The sequence below is a fragment of the Copadichromis virginalis genome, linkage group LG17 (genome assembly GCF_057382275.1).
Source record: "Copadichromis virginalis isolate Kocher_CV1m ecotype Utaka linkage group LG17, C_Virginalis_male_GT1.1, whole genome shotgun sequence".
In the NCBI taxonomy this organism is placed as follows: Eukaryota; Metazoa; Chordata; class Actinopteri; order Cichliformes; family Cichlidae; genus Copadichromis; species Copadichromis virginalis.
This window is the reverse complement of record NC_140634.1, coordinates 28,571,935-28,594,562: the sequence shown is the minus strand read 5'-3', so window position 1 is coordinate 28,594,562 and position 22,628 is coordinate 28,571,935. Positions and strand designations below refer to the sequence as shown.

The following is a 22,628-nucleotide window of genomic DNA, read 5'->3' as shown; positions in this document are numbered from 1 at the left end:
TTAACTTTTTAAATTATTATTATAATTACAATTTCCAGATTTCAACCGAGAACATAAACACGTAGACAATAATGTATTTCATGTCTAAGACCTTTATGTAAAGTATTCTTTTAAAAAAAAATTTTTAATTAATAAGTAAATTAATGTATTCATTTAAAAAAATGTCGGCTCTGTCAGTTGTATTTATTTGGGGTTTTTAAATTAAAGTCAAGCTGTTTTGTGTGCAAGTATTTACTCTCCTTGTTAATCGTTACAACCTGAGATCAAGCTGTGAGTTACTGTACGTGGCCAGAGAGAAAGACTGGGTGAAAAACTGAAAGCGTATGAGTTTTAAAATAAGTCGTTAGAATAGCATTAGAGAGGAACTGATGACGAATGATAAAACAAAAGGAAAAAAACAGGAAATGGGGAGGGATGACTGGAAACTATAAAAACCTAACCATTCACAATAGTTCTATCCACTACACTGGCTTCATCATTTCTTTCAAGTCATAGCGCCCTCCTCTCTCTCTCTCTCCTCTCTCTCCCTGTCGCTCTCTTTCTCGCCGCTCTCCTTCCCCTCCCCTCCCCTCCCCTTCTGTGGATGGTGTAGCTCTCTCTCTCTTTCTCTCTCTCTCTCTCTCGCAGTCTGGTGGAGCTGCACACAAGGATTAGAGGGTTGCTGTGAGTGTCTGCTCAAAGAGAAGAAGGCAGAAAGAGATATCTATTTTTTTTTTTAATCTCTAGGACAGGATAGCCTTACTGTTGTGGATAAGTGTTCTGATTTACCTTTGCACAGCATCTACCTCTCCTCTAAATCGCACCAAGCTGAAGCGCTGCTGCGCCTTCACCTGGGGGAGGACAGATCACCCCGGGGGACTATCTTGCCTGGACCTCCACACGGGGAGCCATGTGAGCAGCACCCCACCACCACTACCGACTTCACACTACAGAAGTCCCCCTCCACAGTCTGCACTCTGAGCTGGGGAGCGCAACCAGGATTTTTCACCCCTCTCCCTGGAATCTCTACTTTCAGGGCTTGAGTGTAGGGACTCTCCAAGCTTGGTGTACCCCAGTGGAAGGCACTCTTCTCAGGGCACTGGTCGGGCTGTGAGTGCCCCCCTGGTCTGGAGGCCAGCCAGCAGCACTCCAGCACCATGGAATACCTTCTTGGGATTGTAGTGCTGCTGTGTGGGGCGGTGCAGCCGGGAAGAGGAGTTAATCCAAAGCACAACGTACCCAGACTAAAGCTGTCATACAAGGGTAAGCCCATTCTCCATTCTCCCCTGGCTCCAGGTTATATAGGCTCACCGTAGTAGCTGGCGCTTTTAGCCAACACTAGCCTGTCCAGTTTATTTTTCTTGCCCATGGGTTCTCTTTTATGCTTTGCTTTTCATCTATTCTTCCTCATGTTGAGTATGGCTTTTTCCTCCTCTATTTCTGTGGATCTATTTCTGCCTCTGTGTCTGTCTCATTCACTCTTTCTCCCTCTTGGTCAGCATACATGATCTGACTCTCTCCTTAACCTACTGTCTTCCTCACTCCCATTAACTCACCCCTTCTTTCTGGCCGGTTCTGTCTGTCACTATCCCACTTACAAATAGTCAAATTGGTTCCATATGCTGCGAACGGCTCTTGCCTGAAGTTAAATGTATATATTGGCCCCTGTACCAATTTTCCCTTGTGCTGTCCCCTTGTGCTAGTACTGTACAGCCCTGTTAAGTGCTCTGCACGGGCAGTAGAGCCTCTGTTTTAATGGCTTCTGTCCCAAAAACTCCTGAAAAAAAGGAGGAGATCTGCTTTGGTTGTGACACAGAGCCCCTCTTTATGGGGCCAGGTAGATTTCTCTACTTCACATTACTGTATCCTGTACGGATCCAACAGTTGGAGTGTGTGTGTGTGTGTGTGTGTGTATTAAATCACCTTTTGCACTAGAGCATACATTAATGGTAAAAGAGACATTTATTAGTTTTCTCCTTTTTTTCATCTTCCTTTTTTTGTTTGTTTTACATCGTGCACGTGTAAGTTTTTGACGTATATAGCAAACATGTTATTCTCTCTCCTTGTGTGTTATTTTGAGGGGAGACTGCGGAGCGCCGGTTCTTCCTCTCCTCCTCCCTCTTTCTCTCTCTCTCTTTCTGTGTCTCGTCTCCTCTCTCACACCCTACACTAAATCAGGCTCTTTGTAATAGCAGACTTTTCATCGCAGCTAGAAATAACTGGCAACATTTTTGGCATTTTTTTTTTCTTTTGCTTTTTAATGTCAGTGAGGGAAGGCTATTGTGGTTCTTTGTCCTAAAACATGACCGAAAGTATATGCCTGGGAGTGTGGTCTCTCAATTCTTTATTTTCGTCCCGTTTCCCTCGTAAGACGTGCCCTCTGAAAATTTACGAACAGGCTGATTTGCCGTCGGGTTGCAGCCGAAAACACGAGCGTGCGGTTGAAAAGTACGCGACTGTCACCCAGAGCTTTTGCTCCTCACATGATTTCAGTCCAAGTTGAGGGAAAATCACATTTCGGGCTTGAGGAGGGTGAATATGATGTTTGTCACAAATTCATTCTCTATCTTTAGACAAAACCTTTACTATAACTTATGTTTAGAGGCCTGCCGTATGACATGCACGTTGTAATTTGGGAGTAGTATATTTTCATTTATCACCCTTTCAACTTCCAAATGTGTATGATTGTATGTGTTTTGAATCCAAAATAAAATCTGTGTGAAATAGTATTTAAAATTCTAAAAAAGAAAAATAAAGCCATCATCATACGGGAATTCAAAGGGTGATGACATGCATTTTCCACATGAGCTGAATAAATCTGGAAAGCATCATTCTTGAACTCACCTGCTGCAAGTCATGTATCCCCTGGGCTCCATCTCTTCAGTTCACACAAAGCCAAGCCTCTAGGCATGATGAGACGATGTCATCCCTTCTTTACCCAGCCATCTGTTTAAAGAATGTGAATATAGTTCCCTCCTGCCCCCTTTTTGTGATCCTCTTCACTGTTCAGTCTGACAAGTGAACATGTTTCTGACAACAGCACTAGACAAGAGATATGTCATCAACCATCAAAGTCTGTATTGACTGACTGTGTGAGTGATGGACGAGTGAGAGCAGGTCTGCTCGGGAAGCCTGTCACGCTAGACGTACTTTTATGGATTTCTTTCTTTTTTCTTTGTTGCGCTAAAAGTGCATCAAAGCTTTGTTGTTTATGTATGTGTGCGAATGTTCTTGCCACATCTTGGTGTGAGAACTCAACACCCTCTCTTGTGATTTCCTCCCCTTAGACTGTAAGTGGTGTCTCTGCATGCGAGTGTGTGTGTGTGGCGCAAATGTGTCAGGTCTTGCGTGTCCCCATATAATTAGACACCTGGTTGTGTGCATGTGCATGTGCCCGCGCGCATATGCATGAGCTCACAGATAAGTTTCTTTTATTGTGCCGTTGCATCAGTGTTTCTATAATTATGCGTGATTGCATTCTGCTGTTGGCTTGCGCCGTTGTGCATGTCACAGCGCGAGCGGGCGTGGGGTGTAAAGGCATGAGAGCGTATCGTGCGCCGCTCTCTTTGTGTGTCACCGCTCGCCAGCATCTGCGCCTGTGTCTCGGGCCCACAGGTGTTTGATGGCTCTCTTGATGTCTGTCAGGAGACAATTCGCAGTTCACACCCACATTGTGACGGATGGAGGGAGGAAAGGGAGGACGCTGGTAGAAATGGTGGAGGAGATGAGATTCGCGTTTAATGAAGGAAGAGCTGGCAGGCGTACAGTTGATGACGCAAAAGGATGGGAGGCCGGGCTTCGAGTGAGGTGTCGCTCATCCCTTCTCCCCATGCAAATCCAGCTTCGTAATTAAGTCAAATAAACAGCAAGGAGGAAAGCTCCCGGGAAGGACACTCGGGCAAGCACCGAGCAAAAAGTCCAGCACGAGAGCCGAGAGTGAAGGAGAGACTCCCAGGCATAGGACGGCCACAAGAACTAGCAAGGTTTGTTATTTGTGGCAGTCATATAAACACAGAGCATGTGAGCAGGGGCCCATGAAATCATTCTCAAATGAGCACTGATGACACGCCTCCAGGGGCCGATAGTCACACAAGACGGAGCGATTTTCTTCTTCTGGAAAGGACGGGCGGAAGATTGCAGAGTGAGCAGTTTGTGACGGAGAGCGACTGAGAAATGGGAGACAGGTAGATAAAATGACCTCTCATGGGACGGCTGGCAGGGCAAGCACGGAGTAAATGATTTCCCTGTGGGGTCAGTTAGACGTTCAGCAAAAAAGGGATCGTGCTCTGCGGGGACGGGACGCTGATCAAAAGAGTTAATGATTTTCTAGTCTCCTTGAGACTGAAATAGCGCTTACTTACGTCGCCTTGAAGTAGTAACACAAGCAAGGAAGGCGTAAGGTGAAACTCAAGTCCAAGTTCAAATGATCTTGCTTAAATTTGTGGCACGTGTTGATACCATCTCATCACAGTTCTGCTTGCGTGAAGAAGAATTTAACGCTGTGTGTGTAATGTTTTAAAGCAAAAGGCCGACTTGTTACTCAAAGTGAGTCATTACCACCTTGAGTTTTTGAGCAACACATGTGGAAATCATCACTTTAGAGTGAACTGCGACTGCTCCACAGTCCTGTTGCACCACTGCAATACGTCATGCATGCGAATTACAAGGAGAAAACACGGGTACACTCCCATGGATCAATGCATACCTGCACACACATTCCTGAACAATCGATGTACAGCACTCTCCCTTACTGTGCCATCAGGAGGAAGACTGACCCCTAAAGGTCATCTGAGGTGCATGCAGCATGAGGGGCCTTTCTGTGAAACTCCCACCAAGACCCAGTGTGTCGGTCTTATAATGAAATGAAAAGCGAGACTTAAAAACTTTCAAATGTCCCATCAAACAACCTGATAAATACTTTCAGTGTGTTTGATTATGGAGCCTAGGTATGACCTCTCAGCGCCGTCGCAGACGCCCCACGCTGGCTCGATGGGTGGAGCTGATGAGGAGCCGGGGAATCTGGAGTTGGCTCACAACCCTTCAAAATAGACACTTGGTGTGGAACCGCACTCGACGCAGTCAGTCTGGACTCAGCCCCCATAATAAGCCTGTCTGTGCGTCCATGTGTGCTTGTGTGTGGGCGTGCCTGCTCGCCTGTGAAAATATGTGCCTGTTTGTATGTTTGCGGGTGTTTGCATGTGCGTTGGGTTCGTCACTGTGTGTTTTTTCTATTTATTCTTTGATATGTGAATGAGCATCTGGGTGTCTCGCTCTCAGCTTCTCTCTGCTGTATCTGTCCGTTCTTGCGGGCTGGGGCTGACAGAGCGGATGTAGATAATTATAAGGTGTTCGTACAACGCGGCAACTTTGGAGATGCCTGCCTTCGTCTCTCTCTTTCTCTCTTTTTCATCGTCCTTTTCTCCCTAACCCTCCTCCCTCTCCTGCGGCTCAGTCGCTTCAGTTGAGGAACCACAACACCGCAGACCTTAAGTACAATCTTCAAGCAAGCTCTGTGTGTGTGTTTATAATATTTTTTTTTATGTTCGTCTCCTTTTCCCGTCTCTTTGATTGCAGCTCACTTGATACATATCTTTTGGCTATCCTTCTTTTCAACTCTTTTTGGACACACACACACCCACACACACTGAACTGCCCTCATCTTTTCTCCCACACAGCCACATTCCAATAGTATAAACCAATGTTTTGCACTGGTTTGGTTTTCAACTATGCCCCTGTGTTACATCGGAATATATTACTTTTCCTTCCCCTGACTCACAAACCTGACCACAGAGTTTGGTGAGCTCCCACCACCCCGAGTCCACAAGTTTAAAGATGGCAGAATGAATTTGTGCATATGTGTGTATTTATGTGACACTCATTGCCCCACAGATACCCAGCTCCACTTGGGAAACAAAAACAAAAATCCATTCATCAAATCCATGAAAAAAAAGCAAATCTGTTTTCACTGAGCTTTTATACCGCACCAGCTGATCTCATCCTGTGGCATATAAGAATATAATGCAGGAGGAAGACAGTAGAACCCTTTGTGTAATTTGCAACTTCTATGAGCATCCGTTGCATGTGTCTTCTTCCCATCGCTTCCATTTTTAATCAGCTATTTTCTTTTTTAAATTGTCATAATAAAATAATCTGCATGTGCACTCAAATGTCACAATAGAAGGGAGCGTCAGCGCAGTTGGTGTTTGCCGGGAGATGAATATGTGTGCGCACTGCAATTGTGTATGTTCGCTGTGCATTTTTTGTGCCTGCGCGCGCATAAACACAGTACGGGCATGCACGCGGGAAAAATATCCCGTGTCTTTGCATCTGTGTTTGGGATGTAGGCTTAGGTTACAGCATGGTGCAGATTGCTGAACCGTGGGTATGAATGGGTCCCGCCACCTGCTAAGGCTTGTCAGTCAGATGGAGAAAGGGTGCACCGTTCAATCTGAGCAGAGTCGCGTTACAAATGAGGGGGACATCTCTGCAGAAAGACAGACCGAGGGACCGACAACAGACGAATAAAAGGGGAGCGGCTAACAAGAAAATGTTAAGAGAAAGTAGAGTGTGTAATGATTTTTTGCACAGGCTGATATTACTAAGCCTTAGTGGCTATTTATAAAAATTATAGACACTGTTAACGATTTTAATCTGACTCTACCAATTTTAGTGTTATACTGTCAAAATCAGAGGTCAACTTGAAATAACAGCGCCTTAAAAATCACTTTAATTTAAGACTCAATTTAATGTGAGGTCATTTTTTCCCCGTTTCCTCAGACTTGCTGTTTTATTCCTGTCATAAATAACAGGAACAGCATAAGACATAATGAGGAGGGGTTGAAAACATATTGCTTCATTATGACAATATTAGTCTTGACAGTTTAAATTGCTGTCATTATCATTTTCCAGTGGAACTGCCTTTAACAAAGTGCACACAGCAATAATTCTTTTTTTTTGTTTTTGACATGAAACCTAATTTGTTTGCACAACACCCCCCCCCCCAAAAAAAAAAAAAATGCTGCACAGAGCTGAAATGTGCATCCTCGCCCGTGGATTTGTGTCGCATCAGTGTGTTTGCTGTCACGTTCAGATTCCTGGCCCTGCCTCATTAATTTGTAATAAAATGGCAGAGCTGACATTCAGCTACACTGTACAGCTGACAGGCTGCACTAACAGGCAGTGGCTCCAGACATGACCACCATAACCACAGCCTGGTTTCTCTCAAAGTCCATCCATCAAACTGCCTGGTGATAGCACCAGTGGCTTTGCAAGAGGAGCGATTTTTTTTCTTTTTTTTCTTTGAGTCTACGCGTACGTGTGCTTGGATAGACACGACCATTTCTGCCAGTTTGTTCATACTCCGAGAAGTTTGGATGGCTGACTGCTTACGTACAAAAGTCAGTGTTTAGATTCCCTTGTGTGTCTGTGTTTTCCTTAAAAGTAATAAGAACCAGGGCAGGCCTCATTATACCGTGAACATTTAGTGGTGTGTGAGTGCGGTAGGCACGGCCAGGCCTCGAGCCGTCTGTGGTCGTAGCCCTGGTCTGTGGTCCAGCCGTCCAATGACAGGAGGAGACACACGCTAATGAAACGGTTCCATATTTGACCGCTTTTGTTGTACGCAAGCTTTTTACGGGTTTCTGCCTCTGTTTTGTCATTATCCTTGATTTGAAGGAGGTTTCTGTCTGTTGCTCTTTCTCTCAGTCTCTCTGTTTTTTCCTCCCGTCAGATTTTCTAGTATACCGTCCTCTTGTATGCTGTATTCCTCCTCGCTCTGTCTTTTTCTCTCTCCCTCTCTCTCTCGAGGGAAAACAGGCATGGCATACGGTGACAAGGAAGTCTAGCATTTGGGTTGAAAAAGATGAATGAGCTGTGTGGTGAAATTCAACACATACTTAAACTATTCATATAGATTCGGTGCGGTTTGGGTTGTGGTCACGTTTTCCTTATTAGGGCCTCTGATGCATATTCTGTTTTCACATGCACTGAGTCATATTCACAGGACAGAATATGGTATTAAAATGTCCCATAAGATACGGTACTTGACTATGAGTTATGGCTGTGAGTCACTTTTGGTTAAAAAATAGAAAATTATTATTGAAACTGTGTAGAAATCAAAGGAAACTTGCTCATTCTTCCTGCAAAGCACCATCACTGTGGCTTCAAAAGGAAATTTGTGACATATTTAGAGTGGCTGTAGTAAATAGTCCATCAACACGGGCTTCATTCACACACAACCACACATACACACACACACGTGCTCCGTTCTTCTAGAGTAAAACACTCATGGGAGTTCCTCTTAATTGTAGAGTTCGGGGCACCGTGTGTAAGGAAGCACATTTCCTGTCAGAGCTGTCACTCAGCTGCACCTGAATGAGAAATCCAACAGTCCAGGTTGTGTTATACAGACAGTCGCCATGGAAACCAACCCACACCTGCTACTGTGCTTAGAAAGAGAGCGAAAAGGGAGGGAGGAACACCGAGAGGGGAGGTGAACTTTTAAGGCATGTGTGGATATCCTTGAGCTTAGGATAATGTTTGAGCACTTTGTTAAGCAAAGCTCTCTGCAAATTTCCATGCGGCGGCTGTCTCCTCTTTTTCTGCCTCACACCTGCGTTTTGTGGCCGAGGCCATCACGAGAGAGGCAAAATGTACACTGCACCACACACAGAGAGAAAGGAAAGCATTCAAGAGCTGAGATGCCAAACCAAACCGCTGGAGATATTATAGTACTGTTCGCCTTTGCTTCTGCAAAGCTAAGCTTGATAAACACGTGCCATTTTTTCCCCCCGCGTGCATGTGAATGGAGTAGGTCTTTCGTAATACTTAGATTTACACACTCGTTGAATCCACAGAAACGGCACCTATGAGGTCTAAATCACACACCGTGCAAGAAAAAAGAGGATATAAACAAGACGTGGTCGAATAAAACGAGCATTCACTTGGACGTATGAACAAGGGGGGAAAAAAGACTTTAAAAAAGAGCGACATTGTTTTAGTGGAATATTATCCATCTGTTGATTCCCAGTCAAGTGTTTTCCTCTGTCGGGCTTTTATGTTTCGTGTCACTCGCACAGCACACACATCCTCACATACACGCATTCAGATAAACATAATTTAATGCCTCGTCGCCTTTCTTTCATGTGGTTTCATTATTCTGCTATTGCGTGGCATGTAGGCGTCTAAAACGCCTGGCTGTTTGGAGAATGGGGGAGTGAAGAGTACTCCATAGACAATTGCACTTGAATTTTGAATGTAGCTTTTTTTCCCCTCTAGCTTTTTAAGACAAGAGCCAGGTTATTTTCCATAATGGAGTATGACGGTGAGCAAATGGTAATTTATTTGAATGAATTGCTTGTATTTGCCTGTTTCAAGCTGCGTCCTTGAATATTTGTTTGCAGTTATTGAATATGAAAACAAAGACGTATAACGGCTGTCGAGTAGCCTACACGTGTCATAATGTAGATCAGCATATATGGCCATTCACTCTTGTGTTAATGTCAAAGGGAAAAGAATACACTGATGGCACGGAATTTCCGGTGTGGTTGCATATTTGCATCTGCGTGTGTAGGTGTGCCTTTGGCATATTTGTCTGAAGCCGTCCGCATCGGCCGTTGTGCCTTTTGCAAAAGGAAACTGTGCGAGAGAAAGACAGCAGACAGAGGATGTGTGTAACAAGAGACAGTGAGGAACAGACACAGAGTTGTGTGTGTGCATGTGTGAAATGTATAAGCATGCACCAGTATGTGTTCAAACGTCTCCGTGTTCAATGGCTAGTGTAAGCAGACGAGGGGGCATGTGGCTTTGTATGAACACATACGTGAGCAAGAGTGTGTTTCTGTGTGTGTGTCTGTGTGTGTGTGTCGGGGGTCCGGGCAAGGGAAGAGCGCTGGAGGTGGAAGCTGCTGAGTGCGCTCACTGTTCCACGAGTTCGTGCTGCATAAGCACAAATTCTGATTGGATTACAACTTGGACTATGTGCATGTGTGTGTATATATATATGTATATACATGTGTGTGAGTGTGTGTGTGTTTGTGTTCAGAGAGAACTAATGTGGTGTATACATTTAGGTCAATATCTGCATGTAAGTTCAAGGGTGTGGCAGGCATTTTAAAAACTAGAGCGCCGTGAATTCATGTCAGACCTGCTTTTCTTTTGTGTGTGTGTGTGTGTGTGTGTGTGTGTGTGTGTGTGTGTGTTCTATATGTCCGCTGACTGTGTGAGCGTTTGCTTGGTTACTATATTTTGTATGAGCTGTGCCTTGTGCTCTCTATCTTTGCTTGTTCCCTTTTCCAAACGAGTGTGTCTGTGTTTAGGTTGGAGGTCCTTAGGTGCTTACGCCCCAGTTCCTCCGATTTTCCAAACCGCAGTAGATCCCGGCCCCAGATAAAGGCTCTCTGTGTGTTTTTGTGCGCACAGGCCACCTTGTCTTTGTCAGAGATTACCACGTGTTGAAATATGTGTGCGGTGATTTTTTTTTTTTTTTGATTTTTTTGGCCCATTTGGAGGAAACTTTTCATGAAGGATCTCAGATACTGACAACTGGACCGCAATTCGAACTCAACTCATATTCACACGATGATGAAACTGAAATGTGTCCTCTGGTTTGTTATTTTGCTGTTTTTGAAATCGTCCAGTCTTCCTCTCTTCCTTTGTTTTTCATCTTCTATTTTTTTTTTTTCCATTTCATTCTCATTTTTTATGCCCAGCTTGGCTTTCTGCCACGTCCATCACTTTTTCCGTTACGCCATAGCGAAAACACGAGAAGACCTCTTCTGGCGTCCTGTTGGCTGGAAACAGCATTTCCTGACTTCCCTTCTCAAACTCATTTCCTGACCCTGCTATGTCATGTCTTATTGGTAAACTGAAAAAAGTGGGTCCCGACTGGTTAGCATATGATAACAAAATGTTTATGAAAATTGCTCTTAAGTTAAACCATGACTTCCTTGAGCACTGTGTATTTATTTTCCCGTGGCAGCCGAGTGTGTGCAAATGTGAATGCCAGCATGTCAGTGTGCAGGGAATGGCCCGCGTAGGAAAAGATACCTACACGCACTGAAACCCCCACACATGCGCTCAACCCATGTGTGGTACAGTACAAAATTTCACACAAATTCACTCCCACTCCCCTCCAGGTTCCTTAACCTCAAAGGTAGCCTCAAACAGAAATCCAACTGACACAGATGAGCTGCGAGCGTCTTTATTAGGTGATGACCGCTCCTTCTCACAGCCCTCATCCACCCGGCTAGCCCTCGATCCACAGAGCTGGTTGACACACCACTTCCTCCGTATCCCCTTTCCATCAATCCACTTTTTATGTGGACACAGATGTCTAAGATCTTACACATTGTGAGCGGGCACAGATGGCTCCTATAGCAGCCCGTCAATCAGAGCTTTGTCGGGAGAGCACGGAGATCACAATCCACTGGACTGTATACTCTTGTGCGTGTTTCCAGATAGATGGATAGATAGATAGTTATAGCAGTATACAGTGAAAAGCGAAAATGATGGTTGACATATTGGATATTCATTTTTGTTGCCATGTAATGATGTTACAGAGTTTTATTCACAATGATAATTAAATATAATCTAATGGGTTTGGTCAACGTATTCTCTCCACAACAGAAATATGTAATAAATAAAAACATCACATGAATGGCCGTACTAAAGTGTTTTTATACACAGTAAAGGATTTTCTTTCATATTTAATTAGGACTGCAAACAACAATCTTTTGATACATATTTTCTTTCTTATTCTTGTGATAATTATTATATTATTATAATTTAGTTCACGTACTAAGCAGTTAATCTAATATCCATGTCAGGTCATGTCATGCTGTAGATTTTTTTTTATTTTTTTTTTATGAAATTCCCTTTTGACTTTGCATAATTGAAAAAATTGGTTTTCTTGGTTGTTTCGGGCAAGTAGGTTCACGAGCATAAACGATTAGATAATCCGGGGTGGGAGTGCTGTTCTTTGTTAATATAATACTGTTGCTCTTGTGATAGCTGACCCTGCAGAGTCTTTGCTGATTAAACTTTAACTGACTGGCTAGACTTCAGCCAATATGCCAGGTCTTTGGTTTTCATTCAGGTTGACCACATATTATAAGTTTATGCATGATAGCTTCGCACACATGTGCTGTAGTATACGTGCAGCCGCAAACTCGTTTATGTAACATAGTAACCCGTTTAAAGATACATGGACACCTCCGCACATACTTGCTTACACAAAGTGTCTCCCCTGGCCTTTACTCCATATGAATTATTCAGCCAATCACACGGCTGAGCAGTCTGAACCGCGTCCCTGATTGGGACATGCTGTGTTCACTTAAAATGTCTCACGCTATACTTGACTGACAAGTGTCCGTGCCAGTGTTTGTGTGGAAACACAATTAAGGAAACATGAAATCTCCTTAATATCCTACAACATTATCATAGATAGGGAAGAACTCTTTGTTTGTTCTTTTTTTTCCTGCCATTGAAACTTGGCTTTGATTAAAAAGCATTCACTGGTACCGATATGAATAATTGTGATTTCATGCAATATTTAATCCAAAAGATACCGTGTGTTGCAAATGCATTTTTTACACTAGTCTTTTGTGGTTACTCCAAACTTGGTGGAAGTGCGTTGGATAAATATAGACTTGTTTTTGTCATTTAAAAAAGCTTTTCTTCTGTCGTATAGCCTTTTATTCACCCTTTCTGTGCATCTAAGAATCACCGTGTTTTTCTTTTTTCCTTCCAGAGATGTTAGAGTCTAGTAACCTCATCACCTTCAATGGCTTGGCAAACAGCTCGAGCTACGACAGTTTCCTATTGGACGAGGAGCGAGGGAGACTGCTGGTTGGAGCTGAGGACCACATTTTCTCATTTGATCTCGTTAATATCAACAGGGACAACAAACAGGTAAAACTCTCGTTTCAGGTTTGTCTAAAAGTCGTCTCTCTCTTTCCATCTTTCCCTGCCTGCTGCTCCCTCTGGAGTCCATTACTCCATCACTTTCTCCCCTCCCCTCATCCCTCCCACTGTCTGTCTCTGTCCAGACGAGGCTGTCCATAATTCCATTACTCCACCTGGACTAGGTTAACAGTCTCTTTTATCTGATTCGGGCTTCTATCACAGACACACAAGACTGACACAGACTTGCCTGCAGGCTGCAGAGAGCTGAAAAAGGGAATGAAAGTGCTGAAAAATACATAGTCAATGCGGAAAGGGGAAAGTGCGTCTTTTAAATCTTTTGCCCTTGGCTCGGATGTGTATTTTTTTCCCCCGCCTTTCCTTTTCGTTCTTTTGTTCTAATCTTCGCATCATTACGAGATAAAGGCCAAAAAAGCAGTGATTAAGCAAATCTAATGTAATTATCCTAAAAAATGTGCAATGCAGAATCCCATGAGGGGAACAGTCAGCTGATCTAGAGAGGAGATAAATCTAGGAATAGAGTGAGCAGTGCGTGTGTCTATTGTAAGCACATAACAGTGTGGATATGTGTACGTGCATACATTTGGACATGGAGATATGCATACATTTCCATTGTCTGCAGACATCTGTGTGGCCAGGAGCAAAAAGTTCAGCTCTGTCGCACCCATTTTTGCGGTATAATTAAGTATAATCTTTCCCGTACTTATTACAGCTCACACATGCATGCTCATACACTTCATATGCCCCATGTGTGTTTAATTCATGTGACACCAGAGGCCACAGATGGATGACAATGAGACCTATCTCTTCCAAAGCAAAGTAGCAAAACCCTGGTTTCTTTTCATATTTGAAGTGAAAAGTACAACCTTATGGCGAGGATTTCAAGCGTAGACACGCTGTAATTTAAACCAGAACCCCTGTTTAGACTGTATAAAATGCCTGTATTGACACAGCAAATGTCAGAGAGGGCAATAAAACGTATATTAGTCAATTTCAATAAAACATCAGATTTTTTTATTTTTTTCATTTTCATGTCTGTCAATGAAACTCTTCTTTACTTCCCTTTAATGCAGTCAATCTTGCGCTGTTCTACAATCCTTATATTTATTATATGTGCACATATGTTTCTGATGGAATTGCCAAAGATATGGAGCGAAATAAAGAACTGGATAATCCAGGAAATATCTTTCTTAATCATGTCCTGGAATTACACGAGGCTTGCTTCTTTCCTCTGATTCACTCTATCGACTCACTGCCTTCCAGTTTAGTGTTTCATGAAATGACTTTTAAATGTTCCTCTCAACCTCCAGCATGATATGACTTTGCTTTTCTTCTTCTTTTTTTTTTTGTTCATTTGCACAGATTGCGTGGCCCGCCACCCCCTCTAAGAGGGATGAATGCAAGTGGGCAGGGAAAGACCTAGGGGTAAGTCCACATTTATAACAGCGTCATGATTAGAGCTGTTCCGTGTAATGTTTGCTTTTTGTCACGGAAATGACATGTCTGCTCTGTCTTCAAATTTCCCTTTTTTGTTTTTTTTAACATCCTAATAACAATATAAGACAGAAATAATTTCAGGGACCAGCAGCCGTTAAAGAAACACTAGCACGAAGAGGTATTAAATTAGCTCAGATAAAAGTCGTGGTGCAGCACTCGTGTTCCATTTCACCTCTGGCACGCTGTACTCTCTATAGGCTGTCCCACAATGACACCTACATCTAAACACACTGTACAGCAGATGTTCAGTCACACGATAGTGTACACAGCGTGTCGGGGGCACAAGGACAATGAGCTTATTTGCTTCTGCGATGTACAGTTTAATTTTGGGAGCATGTTTATCTATGTGCCTCAGAGTGCGCGTTTGTGTGCATATTTATGTGGGAGTGTATTGTTTGAGTTCTCGTTATCTGACGCGATGTGTTAGCTCACATGTCGCAAGTTTGCTGAACGCACTCTATGCTGCTGACTTTGTAAGCACAATGGTGTTAGTGTGCTTTATTTGTATGTGTGTGTGTGTGTTTCTGTTTGGAAAGGCCCTGGCTGCATTGTATCTGATCCTAATTTCATAGCTGGATGAGTCTCGAGTGCGGTGCTGCTGGGTGTTTTAGGATTATCAGGAATTGCGCAGTCTTTTTAAATCATAGTGGTTCCGCTGGGATCTAACTCACTAGCGACTTTTTGGGTTTCGCACAACCACGTAGGCAATACTTCACCTTCACTCCCTCGTGCAGTGGAAAGAGTGTGCTCTGGCAGCACAACATCACACAAAATGCAATGATGAGGTATTTGCCTGCTGTGAAAATGTTTACCCTTGAAAATGAGGCGGTGAGAGCAGAGACAGAGTACAGCATGGAGAGGCCTTGATTAGGACATTACTAAAGCATTCAGAGCTCCCATAGTGATGCATTTCCCCAAACCACAGTTTACAGCGGCAGAACAAATGTAACAGCTGCCCCCTAAAAAATGCCTGATGGCTGTATCACTATCCGTGGTAGAATGGCTGTGTAACATGGTCCAAGTTGTTGCATTTGATTCACCGAACAAAGCGTTCAGAGTGTGGATTTACGATTTCGTAGAAGTGCCTGATGTCATTTCGGATTTGCTGTCCAGCTATTGTAGACATTAATGGGAAAATAATACTCTCGAGTTATCCCACATTTCCAGTGCATTTTCTTTATTGAACTAGAGAACTCAGCATTATCTCAAAATTCATTCAAGTCATTTAAATGTTTACAAATCTGTCCACCTATTTTCCCCATGGGAGGTCAGCATTAACAACCAATCCAACGAGAGCCATTAATATCATCCGGTAATGACTCATTTATCCTCTGCGGGTGTTGCGGTTTTCACATAATGACATGGTTTGTGATCAGGGAAGTCATTTTTCTCCACAGAATAAGAAAGAGCCGCAATTTTGAGTGACCATAACGACCGTCTCTCAGTGTTTAGGTGTGACCTACCTACCACATAGCTAATGATTCTAGCTGAGACAGCCGTGTAAAATCCCAAACAGAGCTGACCCTGGAGGGGATTATAGAAGCTGATGAAATGTATATAACGAGGGCCGTGAGAATGATGTGGGGGGACATGCGCGCTCGCTGTTCAGCAGTACACAGAGGGAAAAACCATTAGACCCACAGACACACAAAAACTTGCAGGGTTAAGGTCAGTCACAGGGCTTCAAGTTAAGTTAATGATAACACACATAGTTAAAAGGTGTTTAAATACATGGAAAACCCCAGTCTGTTAGCACGTCACAGATTTTATATTAAGAGAACAGTTAGACTTAAAGGAGATAGAGTTATTTGCTTTCTTCCAAAAGTTAGACAAGAATATTGATATTACAGTCTGTAAGATAAATTTTAAGATGCTGTAACAGCAAACAGACAGGAAACAGGAAATTAACCAGTCTGCCCATTTCAACAGGTAACAAAATCTGCCTGCCAACACCTCTAACACTCACTGATTAACATCGATCTAGTTTGTTCAATCAATGAAATATAAGTGGAAAGGACTTAATGGAGTCTCCACCACAGACGGATAGATGCACAGTATTGCGCAAAAGTGTTGGTACACCCCTTGTTTTTTTTTATTTTTTATTGGAAAATGTAAATAGGTGCAGAGATTTACTGAAACATCTATAAATATACATTATATATACAGTATTATAGGGTAAAGCTGAGTTTTTACAATTCTAATGAGCTTGAAAATCAATATTTGATATGACCAAAGCTTAAACTCTCCTGAGCCTTGATTTAACTTGGTTGCACACACGGGCATGGATAACTGGAGATACAACAGCCCAGACATTCCCGTTATAGTTCTTTGAAGTCCACTCGAAGTCCGCGGCCTGGGGCACATGCATAGTTAAGGCATTGAATTAATTCATCAACTATGCATGTGCCCCAAGGACGGCGAGACCACATGCTCACAAAACACAGGCAGGCAAGTGGAGTCCAGTGGACTTGTGGATACAAAAAGTTTTCATGTAATTTCTTGAAATAATCTTAAGGAAAAGTTCTCCAGACTTTCTCTTGAAAAGCATTCAAAGGCTGTCTTTATTTCCATCCTCTGTCAAGGTGACTCCTTCAATAATATTGAGGTTCAGGCTCCAGGGAGACAAGCAAATGACTGATAGTGTTCCCTTGTGTGTTTTTCTATCAAGATATGCTTTGCATTGGCAGTGTGTTTGTAATCATTGTCATGCTGCAGGATCAAGCCGTTTCCAATCAAATGCTTTCCAGATGGTACTGAATTGTCTATCAAAATCTCATGGTATTATTAATAATTCCATCAATTTTGATAAGATCCGCAGCACCACTGGCTGAAATGCAGCTCCAAACCATGACAGAGCTTCCATCATGTTTTACAGATGGCCGTAGACACTCACTGTTGTTCCTCCCTCCTGACCTCCTCCTTGACGACTTGAGCCAAACATTTAAACTTCGCATTTATCACTTAATAAACGCTGCTGCTTTTGTTTCCACTTCTTGAGAAGTATAGCATACCACAGTCTTTTCTCCATATTTGCCTTCCATAAGAATGGCTTCATGACAGCTACCCTTCCCCTCAAAGCATTCCTAATGATGTTTTGATGAACAGTAGATTGATCGACTGATGGGTCAGATGCATCATTCAGATCCTGTGTCAGGTCAGCTGGAGTTTTTCTCATTTCTCATTAAGCAAATGATTCCCAGATACTGCTGTAGGTAGTTTTTAGGCCTTGAACTTTTTTGATATCTTCAAATTATCCAAGAGCATATGAAGGGTGGCTCAAACCTTTTGCACAGTACTGTGGTCAGTATATGGTTTTGAACCTCATATTTTGAAGCTCATTAGCAGTTTGGCTAATGCCATGCTAGTTTGTTTGAAATTACCATATTTATCAGCTAACACTAGCAATCCCTGCTAATTAAGGCAATGTACCAGAAATACTAGAATTTAGCTCAGCAGAACTGGAGCCTCATCTTCTTGGATGGGCTGTACCTCACAGTAGGTCATATTATTGATAATTTCATGTTTCAGAAAAACTAACAGCATAGCTATTCAGTACAGTTTGTTTTTCTACCTTATGCTGTAGCGTCTTTTTTCAGCTATCGTTACAACCATGAGAAAATCAATGAAGTAGCCTCCTGTAAAACCACAAACTCTATTTTTTTTTTACACTTTTTACAATACAAACAAATGCATGGACAAGCTCATTTTTTTAACCTTCAAACAGACCTCCAGCTAACAACCTTGCTAAGCTATTTAACTCTCGGGCACAAAGATATGTGAGTGGTATTCATGCCTTTAAAAACAAAAAGTCAGTGGTTTTCCCAAAATGTCAAACTTTCTCTTCGTGCAGGTTACTGCTGAGGAGAAACAGTTAGAGCTAAAACAACAGTTTTTACCTTTTAGAATAATTACAGAAAATTCTGCTTTTTTTTGAGGGGGGGGAGGCGGCTTTGCAGTGAGTGATCCCAGAGTTTATTTTGAGCAGCACTGGAAAATGTCAGCATCCATTTACGGCTCATATAAGAGACACCATCAAATCATCAAAGCGAAATGTCTGCGAGCTCGAAAAGACTGAACAGATACATGTGTTTTAGGGAGGGAAGAAGAAGGATAATTTGGCTGCCTGTGTGACGAGGGCTGTATTTGCAAATCCCTGAGCAAATGTGTACTTATTTGTTAGGTAGATATCCAGCATGTATTTATAATTAGGCAAACCCCAGCCTAATCTCTTAAACACATGTGGCCAAATCAGCTCCTCAAGGCTGCTAATAGGCCTCCTACATTAACCAATCCCGTTGATTAGCACTCTAATAAACAGTCTCACACCACTGGGACTTTCAACACGCACTGCAGCGCCAACCCAAATATCCTCAGTAAATTCAAACATATGGGTCGTTAAAGATCTGTGGTAGATTTGCCTGATTTTCCTTACAGGTGGGATTTCCTTAAAAGAGACTCAATTTCACACACCAACTGGAAAGTCCCTGTTTAAAATTAAATTCCAGCAAATCTTTGCTATATTATATTCTGCTTTCTATTAGTCTCTATTTTCAGTTTTTCTCTAATAAAAACGTCAAGTTTATTTTCACAAAGCATACCAGTTAATTTAAACTTTATGATATGAAGGTGGCAATTGGCAGAATGAGGTTACTGTTAACATATTGGATCTTTCATGAAGACCAAAGGTCACAAAGTTGCATGTGGCTGTATAATATCCTACCCTGGTAACATTACAGCATAAACAAAGATAGGTATCACATTAACAAAAATGTATTCAAAACAGTTTTCCAGCCTTATATCTCACGGTATCCTGTAAGCCACAGCCTTATAGCCAAAAACTTCACATTTCTGGCCAAAATTTAGGTCTGTTTTATGCTAGTTTTTATGATTGTTTAACTTTATTGTCATGTGAAATGTGGTGTAAAACTTTATGCATGCTGTACAAAACTCCACCAGCCTGTAACAAAATTTAACCTTATGCCTGCAGCATAACTGCAGCATATTATAACCTTAGGATATATAAAAGTTATAAATAATTCAGTCTTTTAAAGTAATAGTTTAGCCATGCAACAGTAACTATAAAGTTATGCACTTCACACATATTGACATATAAACATATTAATATGAAGACGAATTATTATAGTCAAGCGATCTTCATGCATGCTGTAAATATAATATTCATATAATAAAAATATATTCTCAGTAATTGCAAGTTAAAAAAGTATTTTTATTATATTTAGGATTTGTGAAAAATTGTTTGCTTGCCACACTCCAGTCTCCAAAATAAAGAAAGGTTCTTATTTTTTACTTTTTACGGTCATAAAAATGCTTAAATTTCTAGCAAACTGCTATTAGAAGAAATGCAAATTTTACGTCATAATTTGGTAAAAAGTATTTGCATTAATATATCAAAAAAAACAACTATTTACATTTGACGATTACCACTGAAACCTGTGTGAACTTCATCACTAGAACAAACTTTATATCACCAACACCAGCTTGTGTAAAATTGGATTATTCACTGGAAAATCATGTTTTTTTCCACAGATAAACACAGTTTTTTCATTTGAATATGCCTGATCCGTATTAAGTTATTATAATAGCGGAGGCTTTATGTTCCTGTGTCTCATTTCTTTTTTTAGAAGGAGTGTTCTAACTTCATCCGTGTCCTTCAACCATACAACCAGACCCATCTGTACATCTGTGGCACAGGAGCCTTCCACCCCATCTGCGCTTATCTGGAAATGGGCAAGAAGGCAGAGGTAATTCATTCGGGGCTTTTATTGTAACCAAATGTTTTGGGGTTTTAATCAGTTATATATATGCAAAGGGTCATTTAAATCTTAAACTGACCATTCATTAAGAAGGCATGAAATGTGACAACAGCGCTATAGTAAATTCATGTGAGAGAAAGTCTGAGTATTGTCTGAAGTACAGCCGTGTTCATTCTCTCTGACGATTATCTTCTCATCAGTGTTGTCTTTTGTGCGAAGCAGTGGAAAAAAGCGGTCACTACATGGTTCAATTACAGCTGTCGAATATTTAACAGCCTTCCATCCTGCATTAAAGTTTAATCAGTCATCTTGAGAAACTTCTACAGGTTAATCAATGTACTAGCATGGATCCTGCCGTCCAGCAGTAGGGAGGGGTAGACCATAGAGGCGTTCACTTCAGTTTAAAGTAGTGCTGACAGTCTGTAACTGATTGAATAAATTAAAAGCCACCAAAAACTCACTCGCTTTTCTTTAAAAGACTCAGAGGTCGTGTCTGTTTTTACTTAATTTTACTGCTCATATTCCCTTTTTTGGTGCATTTGGTAACCAAGGGCAGCAGTGTAATAAAACATTTCTTGTTTCTCCTGTGTGGAGGAAGTGTTTTTTTGCATCCCACTCCCCCAAAGTAGCGCGCTATAATGAGAATGTATGGTAACTTGAAACACGTGCTATAAATGTACCTTTAACCATGCTCGTTGTGGCTTTCACTGCCCTCATTTCGATCTTTGACCTTTTCCCACCGCAGGACAACATCTTCCGACTGGCCTCACAATTTGAGAACGGCCGCGGGAAAAGCCCCTACGACCCCAAAATGCTCTCAGCCTCACTTCTCCTTGGTAAGTTTGATGTGTGCTTTTATTACTTCCAGGGAGGACGCAGTCACTTCAGAGCTGGTCATGTGTTCCTAACTATCCTTTCTCGCTGGCAGATGGAGAGCTGTACTCGGGCACATCTGCTGACTTCATGGGAAGGGACTTTGCCATTTTCCGTACGCTGGGAGATCATCATCCAATCAGAACAGAGCAGCATGATTCAAGATGGCTGAATGGTAAAAAAAAAATAAAATAAAATCGTAGAAGATGAGCTAAGAGTGAATTCTTTTGTTTCTCATGTTCAATTCAGCAGTTGAATTTTTCATCATGGTGTATTCTGCTGAACACTTCTCAATTATATTTATTCCTAGTAGCAACAGTTAAGTATAAACCACTTGAGACTGCAAAAACTAGATAACATGACTCAAAATACTTTGCTATTAAGGTAAAATTAGACCATTGTGGTCTCTATAGACCTCAACCTTTCCCTAAAAGCTGCATGGAAATCCCTGTCATTGGCCATTATTTGGAAAAGTATACCATTGAGCTTTTCAGCAGACTTTGAGACATTAAATTCTCTCGCAAGCCTCAAGTCTCCAATCATTTCCATTCATGTGCAGACATCAGATATCAGAGCCCATTCACAAAGTCAGTGGATTTGCCTGTGCTAGCAAGATTAGCGCTGCAGTGAGGGTTATTGACTGCTCAGTCTGTCTGGCTATCTTTCGTCACCGCAGAGGACTTAGGGAGCCACAAAAGGTCAGTTTGAACCTTTCCCTCAAGCTGTGCCATCCCCCCCCCCCCCCCCCCCCCTACCCTCTTTCCCACAGAACTAATCCGCTCTTAGCTGTTTTCCTCCTGTAGTGGAGTCGAATTCCTCCCAGTCCCCCTCAACCGCCCACGTCCCCCTCCCCAGGCACCATCAAAAATCACAAACACTGGTCTCGCCAGTGCTGATTACTGTGACATATTAATAAAGAGCAGTATAAACCGAGGAAGTCATTGTTATAGCGTTAATCCTCATCGATCTTTCACCTTGTTCAAACAAATACGCTGGGGATTGTATCCATTCGGCTCGGCAGAATCCAGCGTCTTCTGCACAATGAGGGGATTGTAATTGCATGGATTACCGGGGTGGAGATATTCTATTGAGGCTTTATCAACAAGGTTATATGGTACTCAAATGTATCAAGAGAGAAACCAGGGAATGAATCCCTAATAGCAGCTGATTCTAAAAGGATTTGGGGTTAAACTGTAGTTTGGTAGTCCAGATTCATTTACGCATTCCTTCACATTTTAATGACCTCTTGCTTATATGGATGGTTGGATTTCCTTTGAATAAAGCAGCTTTTTGTTTGGATTATAGGTAATCAGTGGTATGACTTCAGTGGTCAGCAGCTTGGTTTTGTTTTATCTGTGGTGTGCGCACACAAATTTATGGTGGTCTGCATATAAGGGCAAACATTCATGATGGAAGTATGAAGTGTGTGCGGGTTGGGGGTACACACAATTCACAGCAGAGGTCTCGCACCTGCGCAACCCTTATAAATCTGCCTCCCACTTTGGCCACATGCTCCTTTTTCACAGCTACTCTATATCTGAAACGCCCATGGAGGTGTAACATGGCACTGCTTGTTTCTCTCCG

General features: G+C 42.2%; 1 protein-coding gene across 1 annotated transcript in view; it reads left to right on the top strand.

Moving 5' to 3' along the window:
* Positions 1 to 244: 244 nt before the first annotated feature.
* sema3aa (sema domain, immunoglobulin domain (Ig), short basic domain, secreted, (semaphorin) 3Aa) overlaps positions 245 to 22,628 on the top strand; it is a 34,898-nt gene continuing 12,514 nt past the window's right edge. Inside the window, exons 1-6 of the mRNA XM_085435848.1 lie at positions 245 to 1,242; positions 12,728 to 12,888; positions 14,263 to 14,325; positions 20,040 to 20,159; positions 20,917 to 21,007; positions 21,100 to 21,219. Coding sequence (XP_085291974.1) covers positions 1,137 to 1,242; positions 12,728 to 12,888; positions 14,263 to 14,325; positions 20,040 to 20,159; positions 20,917 to 21,007; positions 21,100 to 21,219 — 661 coding nt within the window. The 5' untranslated portion in view covers positions 245 to 1,136. The remainder of the gene's footprint in view (positions 1,243 to 12,727; positions 12,889 to 14,262; positions 14,326 to 20,039; positions 20,160 to 20,916; positions 21,008 to 21,099; positions 21,220 to 22,628) is intronic.